We start from the raw sequence: 23,597 nt of genomic DNA on the forward strand, positions 1-23,597 counted from the left end.
GCCTCCTAGGGGTTGCATGGGCGGATAGCCGTTCGGCGGGTTTCGCGCGAGCGGAACTCCACGATCGCCTTTATTGTTCGCGTCCTCGGAGATATTCGGGCCCCCTCGGACACCGCCGGTGGGTCCGGATTGTGAGAGGGAGGATTGACGAAGCCTTCGCTGTTCTTCGGACCTTTGTTTCCCATCCCGGTTCGGCCATAGCCGGAAAGACTCGGGCCTCTTCGGCAACGGCCGTAGCTCGACGAGTAACCGCCATCTCTTCGGGTAACTTCGCGAGCTTCCGATCTCGCTCTAGCCGCCTCAACATGAACTTTCGGTGGATCGGGAGAAGTCGGCTCCAATCGGGATCACTCGGGTGAGACCGAAGCGGGTAGCTGGACGGGTTCGGGAAGACCCGTAATCGACGATAGTCGGATAAGATCGGAAGCGGCTTTGGGCCGTTCGTTTCCCTATTCGGGATTCTTAAAGTGGAGATCGGGCGAGATCGGAGAATAACTTTCATTCGGACGAATTCGGCAAACATCGCGGGATAATAACCCCCCTCCCCCTCCACTAAGTATCTTCGGATGGAGGATTCGGACTCGGCCGCGAAGCAACTAGGTTTAGCCGAGGCGGCGGCAGTAGCTGCCGCTGCTGCAGTAGCTGCAGCAGCGGCAGCTGCCGCAGCCGCAGAAGGATCCGAGCAGCAGCACGAACACCGAGGACAGGTGCCCGGTTCGGAGGCGGAGCCACAAGAGGAAGAGGAGGTGACGGCTGTCACCGTAATGGCGGCAGATGCCGAACACATTGAGATGGGAGCCGAATCCCTGCCGAGTGCGGACGAGGCTGCTGCGGCAGCTGCCTTTGCAGGTCGGCGCGCATGCGTACAAGCACGCCACCCGCCGGTCATTGAGCTCGGGTCGTGACTAGGTCGTGTGGTGATCATTCCCTTGTGTGAATGGTGCATCACGCAAATAACTTACTTTCAAGCGTCTCTCCTTTGGTGGAAACGTTTGGATCTTCTTAACGTAGTACCTCTAGTACCTCATCATGAGGATATATACATACACGTGTGCATCATCCATGACGACAAGAAAGCGTAGAAAGTGCCACCTTTTCCTCTACATTATTTTAGTTGTGCAGTTTCTTATCCCTGACAGAACTCTGGTGTGATTATTGTCGGTGGACAAGCAGAAATCTAGCATTTCCCCATCACAGTGCCTTTCATCAGAGCAACATGACTTGTTGATTTTTTAAATATATACCTACATCTGAGTTACTAATTTAGTTGGAGTACTTGATGAAAAACAATTGCTGTAGCTGCCTGTTTGCATTTTAAGATGCTGTTAGAAAAGATATTGGACTGATTGAAATTTCTAAGAGCAACAGCAGACAGATTAAATACAACCCACTGAAACCATCCAAATAGTTACTGAACTTACAAAACCCAGCTAAAATAAGATTATAAATGGGCAAGGATTCCTTTTCTCCCTTAATATTTGGCTATTAATGTTATGGCTATTAATATTATGTACCCATAATCATTGGTAGCTCTATTAATAAAATCAGTATATAAATGCTGGAAATTGATAGGTAGATAATGAAAATTGTACCCCCAGAATCAATATTACGATATCGTTCTATAAACATCTCATTTAACAGAACATATGAATATTTGCTTCTTGGATTTTGGTAGTCCTGAAGAAGGATATCACAGCAAATATTATTTGGATCATATTTTACAGAAGTAACCACAGTAACAGTAGCCAATGTGGGCGCCTCAGCAGACAATGTATTCACTACTTCTGTGGCAAATGCAGCATCAATCTCAGGACATGTATTGGTAAGGTCAGGTTTACTTAATCTTACAATATTTATTTTTGCATATTCAATATTTCCTTTGTGGTAGAAAGCTTCTATTGTAAATGTGTGTTGTAAGTAGCTATGAAGGTTCATTGTGTAATCAAATTGCACTGATTTGTTTTAGCAAGGTTTGTATTGGAGATGAGCAGAATACATATGACTGGATTTGCCCAAACACAGGAGGCTAGCCATTACTAAGGTTGGCTAGCTTGCAATTCAAGGGTATTGTATAAATCCAGCTACATCTTTAATTTAGTTAGTCACAGTTAAAATGGATTAACATCTTGTGACATTTTCTTCTTTATTGTTGTTAGCCCACAAAGGTATTCTTTCACTCACTCGTGGCCTAGTCATTTCTCACATTGACTATTGCAATGTACTCTACCTGTGTAGGTTTACCCTTGAAAATTATCCAGAAGCTACACTGGCGTACAATGCAGTGGCGTGAACCGTTTTAGGCACCGCTAGAGTTGTGCATGTAACATCTCTGCTGTGTGAGTGGCATTGGATGCTAGCTTGCTTCTGGGTCCAGTTCAAGATGTTGGTTATCACTTTAAAAGCTCTTCGTGGCATGGGACCACGTTACTTAAGGAACTGTCTTATCCCTATTTTATTGACCCATCCCACCCATTCAGGCAGAGAGAGTATGTTGCCGACCCCATCAATCAATTTCAACTGATGAGATCTAGGAAGAGAGCCTTCTCTGCAGTTCCCTCTTCCCCTGGAGGTGAGGTGGGCTCCTGCTCTCTTGGCCTTCCAGAATACCATCCAAACCTGGCTCTGCCAACTGGCATGGGTTTCTAACAGTGGCATGCAACTTGGGATTGGCTGGTGGTTTGAAGGATGATTTGCTCCCTTGGCCATTTTAATTTTTTTACTTTCTACTGTTCACTCATTTTTTAAATTTTTTTGTTGTTTTATATGGTTCTAATTCGGTTTTTTATAAACCATGTTGTTTTATATGGTTGTATGGTTTTATTTGTAAGCCATCCAGAATCATGCAGGTGAGATGGGCAGTGTAGAAAATTGATTGATTGATTGATTGATTAATTAATTAAATAAATACTGTCTCTCCAGTTAAATGGAGTCAAATTTCAACTGTATCACTTAGAAGACAGCTGTACCTAATTCCTAATACATGTATAAATTTATTAGGAATGTTATAACGCTTGTGTTATAATGTTATGCAAGTAGCATAAATATAATACTTAATCTTATAATACTTGTGGTACATCTGGTTCTACTGATTCCATTATCTTCACTGGGTCCCTTTCCTGTGGTGAACGCAGAATGTTAGTCAACATAGAGGTTGTATTTGGTACGGTCAAGATCTTGGTTACTAACTCTCCGGAGGCAAGGAGGTTTTATCTGATTCAGTATTAAATGCCATTGGTGTGACTAAAATAATAGAGCTTGCAATGGCAGTTCGATTTCAGTATGACTCAGCCTTCACTACATAATATAATGAATACCGTATTTTTTTGGAGTATAAGACACACCTTTTTTCCTCAAAAAAGAGGCTAAAAACCTGGGTGGGTCTTATATATTGAATACAGCAATTTTTGCCTCCTGAAGCCCTGCCCCTTCACCAAAATGGCTGTGCATAGCCTTATGGAGGCTTTCAGAGAGCTCCTGGGGGCTGGGGAGGGCAGAAATGAGCAAACACAGGCCATTTTTTGCCCCCCAGCCCCCAGCAGCACTCTATATGCCTCCATAAGGCTATGCATGCATTTTTTTGGACATAAAATGGGCCCACTTTCACACAAAATGGGCTGTTTTTTGCTCATCCCCCCCCCCCCCGAGCACTCTGCAAGCCCCCTCAAGGCTATTTATGCCCCTTTTTTTGAAAAAAACAGGCCCGTTTTCACGAAAAATTTTTGGGAGGTTTGCAGAGTGCAAAACCTTTTTTTCCCCCCTTTCAGAAAGCTCTTTAGTTAGAGTGATTGATGAGAATTAGATTGATCAAGGGCTGTGCCAGCAGAAATAAAGTCTTAGGTGCTGCAGATTGTCAACAATTTCCTTCTCCAGCACATGGATAAACACATCTGGAAACATCTACCTACCTACCTACTCTCTCCCTCTCCCTACCTACCTACTGTATTTCTCTCTTTCTCTCTCTCCCCCTCTCTCTACCTACGTACCTACCTACTCACTCTCTCCCTACCTATCTACTGTATTTCTCTCTCTCCCTCTCTATTTCTATATATCCCTCTACCTACCAACCAACCAACCTACTCTCTCGCTCTCCCTACCTATCTACTGTATTTCTCTCTCTCTCTTTCTATTTCTCTCTCTCTATCCCTCTACCTACTTACCTACCTACCTACCCCCCTCTCTCCCTACCTACCTACTGTATTTCTCTATGTCTCTATCTCTCTCTATCCCTTTATCTACCTACCTACCTAACAACTCTCTCTCTATCCCTACCTACCTATTGTATTTCTCTCTCTTTCTCTCCCTCTCTCTCCCTCTATTTACCTACCAACTTTTTAAAATTTGCCTCTTCAAAACCTTGGTGTGTCTTATACTCCGAAAAATACGGTATCTTCAGACCTTAAATGAGTTCAAGGAATCGAAACCATATATATCAGCTTTGATTAAACTTACGTCTGTTGTCTCTGAGAAATGCTATAAAACTGGTGAAGTGCCAGTTGACTCGGGAAAGGCAATTATCTTTATCTTCAAAAGGGGAATAAAAGGAAGACAGACCTACACACCATTCAATCTGGCATTAATATCTGGGAAGATTTGAAAATGAATTATAATGCAACCAATCTATAACCATTTTGAAAACAAGAATATTAGAAGTCAGCATTAGCTTTATGAACAAATCTTGCCAGCGTTAACTTATTTCATTTTTTAATGATAAAATTTATTTAATAAATTATGGAAATGTACTGGAAATATATCTAAACTTGAGAAAAATATTTAGGTGATTCTGTAAGATTCGATTAGTTAATTAATGTTTAAAGTGTATTTGTCTATACCCAGACAGTGCTCCTTAAAGGTTCCTTATAAAATTGGAGTAATGTATCAAACAGGGTGCTATAGCTATTGATCATATGCCCAATATTCTCATTTTTCATCAAGAAAGGAGAAAACAGAGTGTTAGTAGCCATAGATTTGTATATGGAAGAGAGGGATTTGACTGTTCCTCTTGCACTCTTCAATATATGCAACTTGATATTTCTATGGCAATTTGCTAGGAATTCTTATGTATTAAGAAACATAACAATCTATTCCTTTCAGTAAGTTATGCTAGCGAACCTTTTTTTATTTCAGTCTGGAAGAACAGCTCTTCAGATTGGGGACAGCTTAAATGCTGAAAAAGCCACTCTGATTGTGGTTCATACAGATGGCACCATTGTGGAGAGTGCAGGTCTGAAGGGGCCATCTGCACCTCTTACTACAGGTAAAATGTGAGCTGGGGGAGACCTTTTTTAAATGTCATATAGAAATACAGCATAAACTTATAACTGTTTTTTTCATTAGTTTGCATAAGCAAACTAATATTTGATTGGTAGAATTTCTTGTTTTTCATTCCATCCCTTCTCAGAATTGCTTGAGTGGGAAAGAAAGGTGCTACAGCAGCCAAGATAGCCAAACTACATCTAGTACCTATAAAAGATAGTGATTTTATAAATAATTAATTCTAAAATTCTATAGTAAAGTCATTACTTCAAATTTAGCTCAACCCTTAATTTGTTTTTCTCATACCAAACTGTTATCTAGCTTTTTGCTGTTTATTTCAAATACTTTTAAGGTCTTAAGTTTGTAATTCTTTTGTTCAGAATTGATGTTAAACGTACCTGGCAACTTTTCAAATTTGTTGTTCTGAAGATCTCTAATAGTTTTAAGATGGTTAACAGGCAATTTCTGAAAGTGATTAGAAAGTAAAGTTTGCAAACTTAATGTTCTTTAAAACGTTATATTGCAGTTGCAAGCAAGCTCTGAGGGTGATGAGTGGTTAATTATATGAAATATAAATGAAAAGCATGGCTAATATGTCTCCTGCCACTCAAACCCACAGTAGACCACGCAGTTGTGCTGTTCTCATAAGTATCAGCTATCTGGGCACATGTGAGCAATCTTCCATTTTCTCCTTATCTGGAGAGGTTCCAAAGAACCAGATTTCTCACCAATTCTTCAATGTTTGCTATTGTCATCGGCTCTGCTTTTGCAGAGGCATCTTCAATTTGCTATGCCTCCCTTGCAAGTTCTGTAGTTCAAGCTTCTCATTGGTCTGTTGTGATAGTATCTCAGCATTTTCTGTCTTGTATGGAAGCTATTAAGACACTAAAACATCTTACCCATTCATTAGCCATTGCATTATAGCAGGATAAGCAAACTCAGGCATTTGTATTCTGTATTATACAAGAAATGCATTTCAGTCCCTGTCTGTGTCTTCTGGAATAGTATCCCCATGTAATCTGCCCGCTCTTCTGGTCTTTAGAAATTTGATGATAACATGGCTGTTTTGTCAAGTCAGGGAGGCTGGGTCATTATGACAATCCCTCCAGATGATGGATTATTTGTTGTTTATTTTGACTACATCTCCCAGTTTTATGCAATTGTAATATATAGTGTTGTTTTTAAGTTATTTTATATTTATGTTTAATCCCAATTACATACTGGGAAATTGTATGCTGCTCAGGTTAGTTAATTGGAGTAGTTCGTAAGCCCTGTAAATAAATAAACAAACAAGTAAGTATCCAGTGTTGCTTTAGTAATAGTTGAGGTATGGAGATGACATGGAATTTATAAGATGCAGTTATTTCCTGTATCAGTGTTAGTTTCCTGAGAGGAATAGTAATGACAGTGTAAGTCCTTTCTACATGGATTCCATATTTCAAAAATCAGACAATTGACGTGTTGTTTAGAGAGGATTTGATATTCATTTTTATTCTTTTAACTATTGAAGGAGTAGTTTTTTATTCCATTTTTAGAAATGTTTTTTTATTGACTACCTATCATTTTGAGGATCAAGTTTTGGTGTTCTAAAGGAAATGCAAAAATGGAAACTGTATGTTAAGACTTGGTTACCTTTTCTTTTATTTGAAGGATCTCAGTCCCCCTCTACTCAGTTAACATCTGGTCAAGAAAAAGGTGGAACAAAATATAACTGGGACCCGTCAGTGTATGATAATGAACTGCCTGTGCGATGTCGAAATATCAGTGGGATATTGTACAAAAATCGACTTGGTTCAGGTGAGGAATTTCAACCTCTATTTTTCTGATCCATCTGAGTGATTAAGAACCCACCAAAATTGTTAACTCACTAAGATTAAACATTGACTTTCACTAAGAGTTAAATTTCCTAATATCCAGGATATTTCTCCATAAATTTGGAACACAGTCAATCTCAGAGTTATGACAGGATCTGTTTTTAAATTTGATAGCAATGCAAATGTAGAATTTAACTTAAGGAGAATTCCCTGCCTATATGCCCTACTCTTTTGTCCTCCAAAATTCCACCCAGATAACATTTTGGTCTGTTGAGAGAGTAAAGAGAGGAAATACTATCTTGGATACAAGTCATTGCGTGCATCAAGCCATCTAAATGATAGCTATTTGCCCGCTTTTCAATACATGATACATGTTTCATATCAAGTTCATTTGTACACAGTAGACCAAATCAATAACAATGTTAACAATGAAAAGTGAATGAATGGCCCGGAAGAAATTCTTTTCTAGACTTCATGTTATTCATCTCAGTATTGTGCTTAGCTGTGAATGAGAAGGGAAGGAAAATTGGCACTTGCATCATCATGAAAGTGAATGCTCCGTTTTGCAAAACCGTTAAGAGTGTTTCTATCGGGAAGGCATTTTTTTTAGTGGGAAGGGAACTGTTAGTCTGCAGCTTGCAGGGAAAGGTTTTTGCAGACTCTTCTGTACCTCATTTGTATAAAACAATTATTAAGCAGGAGTTGTTTCTTTGTTTTATCCTTTACTTAGGTGGTCGAGGTCGTTGTATTAAGCAAGGGGACAACTGGTACAGCCCCACTGAATTCGAAGCTATGGCTGGAAGAGCCAGTAGCAAAGACTGGAAAAGAAGTATTCGTTATGCTGGGAGGCCAATACAGTGCCTTATTCACGTAAAATTCCTTAGCCTCTTTTTCTTCCTACTGTCACATATGCCACAATAAGTACTACTGAATTCAGTGGGATTGATTCCTAAATAAACGCACACGGTTTATGACATTTGAAAGAGTTTCGTCACGTGCTGTCTTTATACTTATTTTTATACAACGTATTTCTTGAAAACGGAGAAGACCTCCAGCAAGGTCTTGCTTAGGATATAAGCTACCAGAAAACATAGCAGTAGAAAATTTTGTAAGACACCTTTTATGCATACATAAATATCCACTATGTTATTCCCATAATGGGTAAACAACATTTTGCAAAACACGGGAAAAGAGAAGAATTTAATAAGCAATATATTGAAAATGGGAGATGAGAGAAAAGAAAAGAAAACCTAGCTAGTTTCTGGTAATAGCATCCTTTCATATCCAGTGTTCTTTTCATCACAGTCATATTTCATGACACCATTTCATAAATTGCCTGTACTTTAGACAGCTCCCTATTTCCATTATTTGTAGTTCTACAGCATCTAGGGAGTCTATGCTGTAAAGAAGCATGGCAGTGGTGAACACAGACGTAGAGTAGGATATTAGATTAGCTGGTTAATTTTACTTTAAAGCAGCATGCCAGCCAAGCTCTCAGTGCTTGGAGAACCAGGAAGGGCTTCCTTGTGTTAATGCTGGATGGGTATCAGTTTTTCCAACCTAATATTGCTCTTTTCCAGTTTTAATATTTTTATTAAAGTTCATTATAAAATAGAATACAAATGGAAACAAAAGTCAGGAAAAATGGAGAAGGAGAAGAAAGAAGAGAGCTTCAAAGAGAAAGAAAAAGAGTAGTGACTTTCAATTTTGTTCAGTGCAGCATAATACATAAGTTACAGCATTAACTTTCGGCTTCACATTTCAGACCATTTCTATAACGACAAAGTCAATCTGTCATCAAACTCTTAAGCTCAAAGTTTCATTTTTTTCCCCTCAGTTTCGAGTGCAAAAGCCCAGGAGCAATTTCCAAGTAGCAACAAAACTACGGAGATTCTTTTCTTTCATTAAAACGTTTGCCATCTTCACCAACTTTATCGTCTTTATTATCCATTCTTCCATTGTGGGAATGAATATGTCTGGCCATCTTTGTGCATGTCATATTCCTAATACTGCTCTTTTCTATCAATTCTATTCCAGGATGGAATAATAAATCCCCATGCGGCCTCATGCACCTGCGCTGCGTGTTGTGATGACATGAGTCTGGTGAGTCTAAAAAATGCTGCTTGGATTACTTGATGATGTGCTGAACTGCTACACGCTGATTATCAAACAGAGATTATTTATAAATATTGTGGGTTGAAAGGTCCTTTGTCGACAGGAAAAGGCAGCAAGGAAACAAATAGGGTCCTATCACCATTTTCAATTGATATACTCCTCTAATTATTGCAGTAGCAGGTTTTTAGGCAAAAGAAATTAATACTGGATTTTACTTAGTTTTGGTACAGGTAATCCTCTACTTACAACAGTTCATTTAGTGACCGTTCAAAGTTACAATGGCACTGAAAAAAGTGACTTACGACCGTTTTTCAAACTTACAACCTTTGCAGCATCCCTATGATCATGTGATCAAAATTCAGGTGCTTGGCAACTGGTTCATACTTATGACCGTTACTGTGTCCCACGGTCATGTGATGCCCTTTTGCAACCTTTTGACAAGCAAAGTCAATGGGGAAGCCAGATTCCCTTAGCTATGTTACTAACCTATCAACTGCAATGTTCACTTAACAACCGTGGCAAGAAAAGTTGTAAAATGAGGCAAAACTCACTTAACAAATGTTCCACTTAACCACAAAAATTTTGGGCTCAATTGTCGTAAATCGAGGTCTACCTGTAGTAGATTATTAACAATAAACATCCACTGGTTGTTTTAAAAATGTATTTAAAATCTGTGGAGTTTATCTCAATGTTTGTGGGGTGGTGAGAAGGAGCTTAGAAATGAGCCTCCCCTGTGGGAACTTCCCTCCTCTTGAGCTGTTTACTTTCCCCCACAATCTCCTCCATGAGATTGGCTCCTTCCCTTACTACCTCTTGGACTTTATTGGAAATCTGATTACTCTGCAGAGCCTTTGGGGACTCAGGAGTAAAAGAATATGGAATAGGAAGAAAGATTGTCACTATGGGTACTGGGAATTCTGTTACAATGTTATTGATCATGGGATTTTTCTCTGTTTATGTTATTTTGTAATTAGATGGATTATATTTATTTATTAATCTTTTAAGCAACCCAGTAATCAATTTGTAGTCAGTTTATCATAAAAAAGTACCATTCAAAATTTAAATTTATCAGATGAATTAAATAAAATCCAAAGAAAATGCACATACGAACTAGGCAGCAGCAAAGCAGTTACTAACATCTAAAACTATACGATTTAAACTGCAGTCTAAAGATCCTGGGAAAATTGGGGGGGGAAAGTCTTTATTTGGCACCGAAATGAAGTCACTGTGGGTGCCACTTGGGACGTTCCAAACATAGAAAGTCATTCTACCTTGTAAAAACACATCTCAGTCCCTTGTTATTGGACAGTTTTTTTTCTGATTGAAGTGGCATAGAAATGCTAGCAATAAATAAATAAATATTTGGCATGGTGTTTGTTCATTATTGTAAAGGTACTAGGCATAGACAAGCAGGAATTTCAAAAGAAAGCTGGTTCCACAGTGTAGAAGCATTAAAAGGAAAACGTTACTCTTTCAGTAAAGCAGATATCTTCCCCATCCAGATGTACTCCAAATTTGCTGAACTGGACTTTTTGTCAATTGTAATCAGTCAGCGTAGAAGTATTTCATATTTTATCGAACTGCAGCAGCTATCAGACCCAGAGCAAGCAGTGAGAGAAGGTGTAGTCCACCACAATTGAAAGTAGCTCATTGGGGAAAAAATCAGAGTTAGTACATGAAAAACTGGTCTTAGAGAAACATTGGGCCCTTAAAATTCTCAGATTTCACTAACATTGTGTTCCTTTAAAGAATGTGTGCAGTAGTCTCACATGAAATGAAAATATTTTGGAGTACGTGATTAGAGCTGTCCTTTTATTGAATAAAAAATAATATATTATTTGAATTGAAATGTTCAATGTTATTCCAATATTTTATTCAATAACGTTCAACATATTGAATATTATTGAAGTTTCTCACACAAGACATGACAACAGTAGCAACTGAGCATTTAGCTGCCTGATAATATTATTTAGAATGAAAGGACTTCATCTTTATCAGAATTGTGGATGTAAGAAGGTAGGCGTGAGTGGCTTGGGATTGGGATCCTTTGCAATATATAAATCTTTTCAATTTAACTGTGTTAAATTCATTGTGTCAAGATGTCAATTTCCTTTTTTCTTTTTGGTGAGGCAATTTATACAAGGTTTAGATTATATCAACTAACAAAAAACAAACAAACATTAATTCTATCTCCAGAAAGAATTTCCACCATATTCTGACAATGGTTGCTTTCTCTTTATCAGAGTGGTCCCATAAGACTGTTTGTCCCCTATAAAAGAAGGAAAAAAGAGAATGAATTGCCTACAACACCAGTGAAGAAGGATTCACCCAAAAACATCACCTTGCTTCCTGGAACTGCTGCCACCACATGTAAGGGTTCCATGCGAAATTCCCGAATGAATCCTAATTGTCATTTAACATTTATGGTTGTTTTCAAAATGACAAAAATATTCAGTTTCAAAAACAATTAAACATTCAATGGCCATCTGAGTTCACCCTTTTTTAAAGCCATTTTTCGCCCTCCCCAGGCTCCAGAGGCTTTATAGGAGCCTGGGGAGGGCGAAAAGAGCCTCCCCCCCCCCCCCCGGAGGCCCTCCAGAGGCTTCAGGGACCGTCCAGAGGCTTCCCTGAAGCCTTCGGAATGCTTAAAACGACCCTCCGAGCAAACCGGAAATGACTTCCGGTTTGCTCGGAGGGTCGTTTTAAGCGTTCCGAAGGCTTCAGGGAAGCCTCTGGACAGTCCCTGAAGCCTCCAGAGGGCCTCCGGGGGGGCGGGGGAGGCTCTTTTCGCCCTCCCCAGGCTCCTATAAAGCCTCTGGAGCCTGGGGAGGGCGAAAAATGGCTTTAAAAAAGGGTGAACTCAGATGGCCAGCGCGCGCATGCGCGCTGGCCAGCTAACAGGGCAGCGCCTTGTGTGCCCTGACAAATGGCTCCGTGCCATAGGTTCGCCATCACTGCACTAGTTGATGGTTATAATTTGAGTAATAACGTCAATAAAATATTTCCAAATATTACTTAAAGCTGTATTTACTTTTAATGTTTGCTTTCCGTCTTAATCAAATATGTTCTTTTTGGCGTGCTAAATTGGGAAGCTTTTAGCCTTAATAATTTGGCTTGTTGCATTTCTTTCACTCAGAGAAGAAGTATGATTGTTTTTGGAAAGTTTTATCTATCAGCTCAGTGGGGTGTTTCTGCTGGTTAGAAACAAAACTGGGGAGATCCTTTGATCACTAAGTATTAGCAGTCTACTTAATTCCGAAAACATTTTCATCCTTTTCTAGTCACAGTGAGTCCTTCAGGACAGATTACAACTTCTGGCACTTTGACCTTTGATCGTACAACGGCCGTGGAGGCCACAGCTATTATCTCAGAAAGTCCATCCCAAGGTGATGTTTTCACTGGTACCACTGGTGAGTAAGACAAATCCACATCCATACGTGATCGGGATACCTCTTTAAACCATTTTAGAAGGAGGAATCGGGCAGGGATGAAAGAAGATAGAAAACGTAATTAATAGCACAAAAATAGAAAATTCTATTGATGGGTTCAGTGGGATTTATTCTCCGATACAGGTGTATGAGAATCCAGTGTAAAGCAGTTGCTTCAATCAATTGCCCAGCCTCAGGAATGAGCCACAGGTTATATTTTCGGCTATTTAAGCTATTGAGCCCAACCATCTGTTCCAAGACAGGACTCTAAATCAAAATAATCCAGAGAGATGGCTCTGCAGTTCTGCTTAGATTCATCTAAGGAAGAAGAATTTCTTAACCCCTGTAGATAATTGGTTTCACTGATGCTCCCACTGTCAGGAAGTTTATCCCCAAGATTCAGTTGGAACCTGCCTTTTTATAGCTTAAATCTGTTATTCTGCATCCTTTACGTATAGTAGCAGAGAATATGCCTTAGCTTTCTTCTGATACCCTTTTCACTTCTTGAAGAATGCTTAATCCTTACTCTTTTTAAGCCTGAATATCATCATATCCTTCATTCTCTCTTCATAAGAGGTAGCTTTTGGACATCCTCAGAGCTCTTTTCTGAACTTATTCTAATTTTCTGAAATCTTATTAAAGCGTTTTGCCTGTTCAGAGCCCACTCTAGAAGTGCGGTCTGATCAAAGAAAAAATGGATGGATTCCTTCCCATGATTTTGGGTAATTATATGAAATTGCAATTTGCCTTTTGCCCCCAACCACCTCACATTGCTAACCTATGTTCAGTCTGTAATCATTAACCACAGGTAATTCTCAATTTATGACCACAATTGGGATGAGGATTTCCATTGCTAAGCAAATGAATTGCACCCAATTTTACAACAATTTTTGCCACAATTGTTAAGTGAATCCCTACAATCATTAAGCAAATCCAGCTTCCTCCACTGCTTTGCTTGTCAGAAGCTAGCTGGGAAAGTCACCAATAGCAATCAATCACAGCACTCTAGGATACTGTGACCATTATAAACACATGCCCAAATAATCATGGGGGGAGGCTGTGACAGTCATAAGCATGAGGTCTGGTCATAAGTCTTTTTTCCCAGTGCTGTTGTAACTTTGAATGGTTGCTAAACAAAAGGTAGTAAGTTGAGAACTATCTGTACTTCAAGTTCTGTTTCACAAATATTATCAAACCAAATATCCTGCATTTATTTCTGTTTCTGGCTTTTTAAACTTTGCACATACCTTGTAAATTATTCTCAGCCCATTTCTGTAACCCATCAAGATTGTTTTGGACTTTAGTTCTGAATTTGAATATATTAGCTTTTTGTTGTTTGCAATTTCATATATTCTGAGCTTTCATTTTCCTGACATCAGGGCTACAATTCTGGACTATCTGTATGCCTCTTTCTTTACGATTTTGTCAAACTTTCCATCCAAAAGAACATCTCCATATATTTTGTTTTGCTTTCAGATCTTTGTTAAACTTCTGCAATATTCTTAATTTTTTTTTCAGTTATTTCAATTATTTGCCACTGTGCTTTTGATATCTCATTTTAAAGAATTGCTATCCATTCTGAGGTCCTTTTCTAATTAGTTTCTCCTTTCATGGACTCATATTTATTTTCTGAATTTATATATTTTTTAAAGTCCAGGTTTTGCATTCAGATCCTCTTAGTTATTTTTATTTAAGAACTTAAGCATAATGTGATCAATTTTGACCAGTGTTACCGTTTCCTTGGCTTCTTCCTTGGCTATGTCTTGCTGAATAATTAGTATCAGGTCAAAGATAGCTGCTCTTCTGGTGCCCTGCTTCACTCACCGAAAGAGAATTTTTTTAGTAAGATGTGTCAAGAATTTCCTGGAAGGACTATACTCAACTCAATGGAGTTTAACTCTCAAACAGATTTTGAGATAATTGAAATCCCCCATTCTTGGTATTTCACGCTGCTTTGAAAGATCTGCAATTTGCTTTTGTAAAACAGCATCCATGTTTTTTTCCTTGGTTGGACAAGAATAATAGACACTATTAAAGGCAAAGGTTCCCCTCGTACATATGTGCTAGTCCTTCCCAACTCTAAGGGGCAGTGCTCATCTCTGTTTCAAAGCCAAAGATCTAGCACTGTCCGAAGACATCTCCGTGGTCATGTGGCTCGCATGACTAAATGCCGAAGGTGCATGGAGCTCTGTTACCTTCCCACCAAAGTCGTCCCTATTTTTCTACTTGCATTTTAACATGCTTTCGAACTGCTAGGTTGGCAGAAGCTGGGACAAGTAACGAGCTCACTCCGTTACGCCGCGCTAAGGATTCGAACCGCTGAACTGCCGACCTTTCTGATCAACAAGCTCAGCATCTTAGCCACTGAGCCACCGCGTCCCTCTAGACATTATTGCAATATTGCTTTTATTTGCTTCTTCCATTATTTTAACCCAAATGGTGACTATGATACCAGAATTCATTTACCTGGATTTCTGAACCGATGTGAACACTTGCAACATAAAGTACTCTCTCTTCTCCCTTTCCATTGTTTCTGTTCCTTTTGAATAGATGGTATTCTTCAGCTGTTTTACTTCTATACTAGAAATCATTTACTTCTGTTATAGCTATTAAGCTTCAGTTGCCTTCCTGTATTACACATTTAAGTTCATTTTGTTTATTTCCTATACCAGTGGTCGGCAAGCCGCGGCTCGCGAGCCACACGCGGCTCTTTACACATTTTAATGTGGCTCTTCTGTGTGCCGGGCGCCCGCTCCCCTCCCTCCTCTCGGGCACTTCAAAACAAGCGCCCCTTTCCCTTTTTTCGACCCACAATGATTAGGGAGGATCCTGAAGTCGGGCGGGGACGAGAAGCGAGGAGGCAGAAAAAGAAACGGAGGCTAAGGAGCTTCCCCCCGCCCCCTCCCAGCAAAAATCTAACCGGGGAGCCAGGCGGGCAGTAGCAAATTAGCCGATCACGCCGCGTGATCCATGCGGCGTGATCGGCTAATTTGCTACTGCCCGCCCGGCTCCCCGGTTAGATTTTTGCTGGGAGGGGGCGGGGGGGAAGCTCCTTGGCCTCCGTCTCTTTTTCTCCCTCCTCGCTTCTTGGGGCTCCACCAATGGGGGAGCAAGGCCCGCCCAGCGCCAGGCTTTGGGCTAACACAGAGGTCTGCAAAGTTGGCTGTTTTAAGACTGGTAGACTTCAATTCTCAGAATTCTGGGAGTTGAAGTCCACCAGTCTTAAGAGCCAATTTTGCAGATCCCTGGGCTAATATGATTGATGCCCTTGGTGGACTTTAATTCTCAGAATTCTGGGAGTTGAAGTCCACAAGTCTTCAAGCTGTCAGGTTTGAAGACCCTGGGGTTTTTTTTCTAAAGGGTTGGGAGTGCGAGGGTCTTGCAACTTGACAGCTTTAAGACTTGCATGCTTCAATGCCAGAGTTCCTGAGCCAACATGACTGGAGGAGGAATTCTCGGAGTTGAAGTCCACAAGTCTTAAAGCTGTCAGGTTTGAAGACCCCTTGGGGTTTTTTTCCTAAAGGGTTAGGGATGCAAGGATCTTGTAACTTGACAGCTTTAAAACTTGCGTGCTTCAAATGCCAGAGTTTATTGAAACTAAAAACAGTGTACCATCCTATGTATTTTCGGTTTTAAAAATGTGGCTCTCAAAATAAATTTCAGTCATGGTTTTGGCGAGATTTGGCTCAGTTGAAAAAAAAGGTTGCCCACCACTGTCCTATACTGTTGGCATGAGTATATAGGCAACAAAGCCTGTGAACTTTATGGGGTAATGTTCTTCCTGATTTTATATTGAGAACGTGGTTTAATAGGCACCATTAAGGCTTCACTCCACTTCCTTTTAGATCACACAAGAATTAATCCTATATCTTACTTCAGGGTTTAATCTTCTGCCCTCAATTTAAAGTTCTCCCAATCAAGCTTAACCAGCTTTGGCTAAAGACTTATTTACAAATCTTTATGAGTGCAGTCCAGCTCAAGTCAGCAGTTTATCGCCCAGATAATAATAGACCTTTTCTGTTGATGATGATGTTGCTTGCATAGCTCTTCAGTAATCGTCAGTATTCTTTTAGTTCTCAGCTTCCTTTCTAGGCCTTCAGTGTCACTGACTATTTCTAGCTGTTCTTTGCAATACGTTTAGCCCTAGATGAAATTGTAGGACAGTGGACTTAATATGTCCTAATGTTCTGTCACATGTTTGATTTTGTTCTTGGAAGGCGTTTTAATTCATATGCTAGTTGGTCCAGTCAGTATGTATTTATTTCTGTTTTTCTAACTCCTGTGACATTTTGTTTTATCACAGGGCACATTAACTTCCGCTTTGCTCTTCAATAATCCACACCTACCCACCCACCCTTTTTTGGTCCGCAATTTCCTTGTCCTGGGAGCTCAGAGAATGTTGCCTCTGCAAATAGCCTCAAGCTGACATCTCTTGTTTCTGGTTGCCACTCTTGTCCACTGGCCTTGTTTCCTTTAATTCTCTTACAGTACAATACAATACAATACAATACAATAGCAGAGTTGGAAGGGACCTTGGAGGTCTTCTAGTCGAACCCCCTGCCTAGGCAGGAAACCCTATACCGTTTCAGGCAAATGGCTATCCAACATCTTTTTAAAGACTTCCAGTGTTGGGGCATTCACAACTTCTGGAGGCAAGCTGTTCCACTGATTAATTGTTCTAAGTGTCAGGAAGTTTCTCCTCAATTCTAAGTTGCTTCTCTCCTTGATTAGTTTCCACCCATTGCTTCTTGTTCTACCCTCAGGTGCCTTGGAGAATAGTTTGACTCCCTCTTCTTTGTGGCAACCCCTGAGATATTGGAACACTGCTATCATGTCTCCCCTAGTCCTTCTTTCTCTTAAGCTAAACATACCCAGTTCCTGCAACCGTTCTTAATATGTTTTAGTCTCTTCCTTGGGAGGAGTTATTTGGTCTAACAGGTGCTGTTGTGATGCTTCCACGCATTAGGATATCTAATAAATCTTCATCCTCTATGATTGCTCATTGATCCAGCCTTTTGATTTTTCTTCATATTTTCATCTAGGTTTCTTTTTGTTGCTGCTGTTGTTGTTGTTGTCACAGGTTAGATGAAAACAAATAAAGCAAACGGAATGGTGTAGTGGTTAAGGTTAGGAACAAGATCGTGTCCTAGTCCCACATTAGGCATGAAAGCTGGCTGGACGACCATGGACCAGTCATTCTCTCTCTGCCCAACCTCACAAGGTTGTTTTTGTGGAGAAAATAGTAGGAGGAAGAACGTTGGCTTTGTTTTCCAACTTGGAATACTTATAAAAATAACAAAGGAGGGAAAGGCTGTTAAAGATTGTATGCCAAAAAGCCCCACCCAACTGATTTACTTAATAAATTGCACTACATTCCAAGTATAGACATATTTCAAACAGCTGGAAAATATGGATTGAGGAGCCTTTGGTGGTCTCTGAGCTTGTTTTCTTGCAGATGTTTCATTACCCAAACTAGGTAACATCATCGGTGCAGGAAATGTTTGCAAGAAAACAATCAAGCTCATAGAGCACCAAGGATCCCTCACTTCAGCCCTGAGCGACAATATTCTCATTTATTGGTAAATAATAATAATCAAAGATTATTAGTAAACATTATTATTAATTAAAATTATAACAAATAATAAGGGAGAAACTCTTATCAGTACATAGAAGTCTGCAGTCCTTGACACATTATCTTGCCTAACGATAAGTACTGCGGGTTTCTTTTTAAATTACCCAGATAATCCAATGGTAGGGTGGATTTATGTATCGCAAATTAATTTTATTTCTGACCATCTCACTGGTATTCTCATTTTGAGATTATTAGTTTCCTTGAAACATTTATATTGAAGCTGAAATGTATTTTGATTAAACAGTAAATGCAGGAACTTGGGCACATTTTGATCTTGCAAGACACGCTATTTCTTGCTAAACTCCTTTTCCAGATGTGTCATATTTTCCTTCATGTCTTCTTACCTTTTGTGAACTTCCAAGATGTAATATCCAAACCAGTTCCCTTAGACTCTGACTTTACGCTCTTCTCAACAGTGCAAGATACAAACCTTCAGCAACAACCTTGTCAGGTCAATCATCCAGAGCCTCACTATCCAAGTTATCAAGACAGTTGTCAGATCTCCGCATTCCCCGAAGCAGCTTTGCCAACTTCTCATCCCAAAATTGGTAAGATTTCTTTTGTCTCTAAAATAACTCCCACATTGTTAAGTTGTATAATTTCACTATTTTCCTGCATAAATATACTCATATTTGGGGAAAATAGTAAGTCACCTGGGTGGTGTAGATGTACTAGGGTGCTGCTGATGTCGCCTGCTGATGTCCTCGTGTAGGAAGAAAAGAGTAAGAATTATATTATGACCTTGGTTGTGAATGCAGCACTGTCAAGGATCCAATCCAAGTGCTAGAATAACAAGAGCTGCTGTTCTACACAGGCCAGAGGATTGCTGATTTGGAGATTGGAACCATTGCAATCTGGTAGTGGTTGTGTTAAGAAAGTTGCGAGCTCAGGTGCAATTTCAGTAGCTTTCAATTTCCTCAGGATGGGGACTATTAATTTGACTTGCTCTGAAAAGTCATGGAGCTCTTTTGACTGAACAAGGACACTGATTCTCTGGGAATATCTAGGTCATAGCTCCGAATCCTCCCAGCCCTTCCCATCCACCCTCAATATGGTCCCTTGGTTTAGAGATTGCTGGCGGTTTTTTAACAGGTTAAAAAAAATTCACACAGAGGTGCCATGAAGCTATTAAGGGTACCGCACAGTATTTTTTAAAGGTTACCTGCATGAATACAGAGAGATTGTAAAAGAATTTTGACAAGGGCGTGTTCTTTCCTGCAAGAGTTACAGAATAACTTGAGGGTTATCACCACCCCCACCCCAAATCTATGCCCCTTTTGGCCTTCAGCCCCTGCTATTTCACACGCACAGCCCAATCTATGACCCATATCCCTTCAGTCCCTGCTGTCCTAACTGACATTCACCATCTTCTTGCTCTTGGTTCTGACCCAGGCTGACCCTTCGTGAGGCCGTACGAGGCTTTTTCTCCAGTGTTCTGCAGAGCAGCTGCCTCGCAAAGGGCCAGGCTGGATGCCTTCTCAGCAACAAGAGCAAGAAGTTGATGAAAGTCAACTGGGGTAGTGATGCACAGGGCAGCCAGGGCCTCGGCAGGGTGGCAAGGGCAGCTGGGACAGGACTGAGGTGGCTGCAGCTTTGCACTGAGCTGCTGGGCAGGCCTGGCTTTTTGTAGTGCAAAAGCTACGAGGGGTCAAGAAGCCTTTCACAGGGCAAAGCCAAGCCTTTTGCAGAAGCTCTTAGCACTGTGAGAAAAACCCTTTGTGGCGCCCTGCTGGGCTGGGGCTGGTGAACTGCTTCCCAGGAATCCCGCCATCATGGTGCAAAGGCCTTTGCAGGGCTAAGCCTGGGCCAGCAGTGCAGTGCAAAGGGGCTTCCTGGAACTGCTGTTCTGGGATTCCCAGAATATGGCAGTTTGGTGCCATGCTGCTGGGACAGCTGAAGTTTCCAGGGGAAGCTGTGGCTTTGCTCTGCAGTGCAGCTCAAGAGCTTCTTGTTGCCCCGGAGCCATTGCACATTAAGAAGCTCCTGAGCTGCAGTGTGTTCTTTCCTTGGCTTCCCTGAGCTTGTACTGCATCACAGCACATCCACATGTGTCTGTGGCCTGTGCTGGGCCTCCCCCACTCCCTTGTGGCAGCCAAGGATTCCTTCTGCTGCCCATTTAACAACCCTGGAGTTAACATCTGCAGTTATGACGGCAACTGGGGCTGCCATGATTGCTGTTGCTAAGCCATATGGTCACGTGATGTCATGCTTTATGACCATATCGCTTAGCGACAGAAATTCAGGTCCCAGTTGTAAGTCAAACACTATCCGTCATAGCATGGGCCATACCCCTGCAATCCAGAGAGGAAGGACTGCCTTTCAGTCTGCCACATCTTGCCTTCAGGTGCCTGGTACTGTGGATCCCTCTGCAATCTTGGATTCCACCTCAGTCATGGATCCCACTACCACCACCACCACTTCTGAGAAGTAGTAAAAGAAGGAAGCATTCTGCATAGATTTAGTATCTCCCACACAGTTTGACTTTGTGGGAAACTAGAGGAACTGGATTTGCAAAGACTTGGAAAAAAAATCACTGAATACGCAGTGAAGTCTTCAAGTTATTAAATGTGTACTGCCACATTCCCTTCAGGTGCTGGATTTCATTAGCCCGTTGTGAGAGGCCAAGCTACCTTCAAATTGGCTAACATCTGGGCTGATGGTGCCCTGCCCCTTTAAAACCTTTTCCTAGCCAGTTCAGCTGCTCAGCAACCAGCCAGTATAAAAGCTGAGCAGACAAGCAGGTGTGTTGTTGGCAGAGTTGTTGGTATGTTTAAGTTGTTCTAGGAGTGAGAGGGAGGTGGTTTTTGTTCTTGGTGGAAATAGAACTACTGGAAGCAGCCAAGGGCCAAGAGGCACTAAAACTTTTCTATTGCACTAGGGCTCAGAAATTGTAATAGTCTAGAACTAATAGTAGGAGTAGGAGTAGACTTGGGGAAGTGTGTGAGAAACAACTGTTGAGTACTACCCATTGTATGCTTGTGTGCGGGATGCCTAAAGTCCAAAGGGACTTGTGTTAGTCCTCTGGGGTTTTGGGAGCCCATTGACTTTGGATATAGATAAAAGAATCTGTGGCACCCATAAAGCTGGTTTGTTATTTTCAACTGTTGATAGGGTCCACTGAAATTGTTACAGCCTGCTTGCTCTATGGTTTGCTTCAGTTCTAAGATTTATTAAAAGTATATATATCCTGCTTCCAGATTCCTAGACTAATAAAAAAAAAAGCTACTGCATCATAGAGAAACAATTCAAAATCTCAAGTACTCAAATATTTTTGTATTGGTTATTTGTAATACAACCAGAAATTATCAGTACTTTACTATGAGGAAACACTCAGTGGAAGCAGCTAAAATTATTGATTTCTGAACAGAACTGAACTGAGAGATCTTAGTCTGCTGCCTGGCTCTCTACCACAACCACATTGAATGGCTGTGGATGACAACTAGGATGGAAGACTGATCTGGCCAACTTTCAGGCACAGTTACTGGTGGATCAACCTCAGTCTGTGGCTCTATCTTTTAGTGCTGACCTCACTCCCTGCCTTGGCGGTGCCACCTGCTACGCCCACTAAGACAATCTCCTCCTCTGTGATGAATGGACTTGAAATGACAGAACAACGGAACTGGCTGTACCTAGAGGAGACCGTCAATTCTCTGCTTAACACAGCTCGGCAGCTGAAGACGCTGATCGAACAAGCGAAGCAGGCCAGCTCTTCCTACAGAGACGCTGCTGTTTCTCAAGCGAAACTTCAAGCTGATGCGGAAAGGAAAGAGGTAATAAATAGTGTTTCAAGAAAGGAATCCAACTTAGCCTCAAATATCTTATAGCCATCTTTTAAAACTACCTATGCTGCTTTAAACACTAGTGAAAGAGAAAAACGTCCACCCCGATGCATGGCACAGCGACAATATGGATGTAGTCATTACTATAGTCTCTCTTAGTGAATTTCAGAGTGCAACCATACAGTGATTTTGGATTTGGTAGCATCATTTCTGATCGGCAGTATGCATTCTAACATAATATATTGGATTTCTTCTACTGCATTCAGAGCAACATAATTAGAGCTCCGACCTAGGATTTATATTCAAACAGAAATATTTTCAGATCTGAGACAAAGGCTAAAGGAAAGTCTTCTAAAATGCATAATAGATACAGATCAGTGGTGGGTTGCCAATTTTTTTACTACTGGTTTGGGCATGCACGCACGCAGAAGTGTCTGGGCGGGTGGGCAAAGCCTCCTGCCGTCGCTACTACCAGTTCGCCCGATCCAGGCCAAACCAGGAGCAACCCACCTCTGATACATATGGAGTATTATTTACTTAATTATTTAAAGTATTTATATACCATTTGCCAATTAAACATCACCAAAATGGTTTATGGTAACATGTATACTGTAAATAAGCTTTTACATAAAAGTTCCAAATAAAATCAATAAGGTAGATAATAAAAGAATCAATCAAAGCAGTGGCAAGAAAGTTAAAACAAACCAGTGTATAAAATAACACATTACTAAAAATTCTGCAAGAATAAAAATGTGTGTGTGTCATTCAGAAGACGGAGAATCTTTCAGGCCTACCGCACTATTGCGGGCCTATTTACACCATTGGAGAATATCCAGAGTAGGCCTTCCAAATATTATTTTAGGGTACTGAGAGGAATTTTCAGGAATAGAATGTCTTCATATGCGCTGATCCTAAATACTGGAAGACTTTATACATTAATACCCAATAGCACTTAGACTTGTTTACTCTTCCATAGTGCTTTATAGTACTCTCTGAGTAGTTTACAGTGTAAGAATAAGGCACCCAACCATCTGGATCCTTATTTTACCAACCTTGGAAAGATGGAAGGCTGAGTCAACCCTGAGCCCCATCAGGATTGAACTCCTGGTTGTGGGCAGAGTCAGCGTGCAATACTGCATTCGAACCACTGCACCACCAGGGATCCCAATAGCATTGGGATTGCAACCGAATTACCAATTAGAAAATATCTGTAGTTTTTTAATATTAAAATCGGTTCTGGGAATGAAAGTAAGCCTGCTTATATATCCACCAAGCCGGGCATCTCTCCCTCCCTCCCTCCCTCCCTCCGTGCTTTTAGATGAATCACCTGGGGAGCCCTGCGTCTGCCCACTCTTGTCCTCAAGTGCTTTCTCTGCATGAATTCCTGGAGCCTTCTTTGTTTGGGCTTTCTAGGACCCAGGAGTGGGGGGAGGCATGGATTTCAATAGCTGTTCTTCACCAGCTGTCTGTAGGAGAGATGCTCACTTTACTTCCTTTCTGATTGAGGCCAGGTGATTCTGTTTTCTTCCTTGTCTAGACATTATTTCCTCTTCTGAGGCAGTTCTAAGAACATATT

The 23,597-nt window shown here is 40.8% G+C and overlaps 1 protein-coding gene across 3 annotated transcripts in view; it reads left to right on the plus strand.

The window, feature by feature from the left end:
- The first annotated feature begins 24 nt into the window (after positions 1–24).
- DEAF1 (DEAF1 transcription factor) overlaps positions 25–23,597 on the plus strand; it is a 30,018-nt gene continuing 6,445 nt past the window's right edge. For all 3 annotated transcript variants that reach the window (XM_081934776.1, XM_081934777.1, XM_081934775.1), the window contains exons 1-10: positions 25–849; positions 1,725–1,822; positions 5,125–5,254; positions 6,904–7,050; positions 7,798–7,937; positions 9,105–9,170; positions 11,426–11,552; positions 12,464–12,592; positions 18,659–18,790; positions 21,762–22,012. In XM_081934776.1, coding sequence (XP_081790902.1) covers positions 567–849; positions 1,725–1,822; positions 5,125–5,254; positions 6,904–7,050; positions 7,798–7,937; positions 9,105–9,170; positions 11,426–11,552; positions 12,464–12,592; positions 18,659–18,790; positions 21,762–22,012 — 1,503 coding nt within the window. In that variant the 5' untranslated portion in view covers positions 25–566. The remainder of the gene's footprint in view (positions 850–1,724; positions 1,823–5,124; positions 5,255–6,903; positions 7,051–7,797; positions 7,938–9,104; positions 9,171–11,425; positions 11,553–12,463; positions 12,593–18,658; positions 18,791–21,761; positions 22,013–23,597) is intronic.

This window comes from Natrix helvetica, assembly GCF_964273705.1.
Source record: "Natrix helvetica genome assembly, chromosome: 1".
NCBI classification, from domain to species: Eukaryota; Metazoa; Chordata; class Lepidosauria; order Squamata; family Natricidae; genus Natrix; species Natrix helvetica.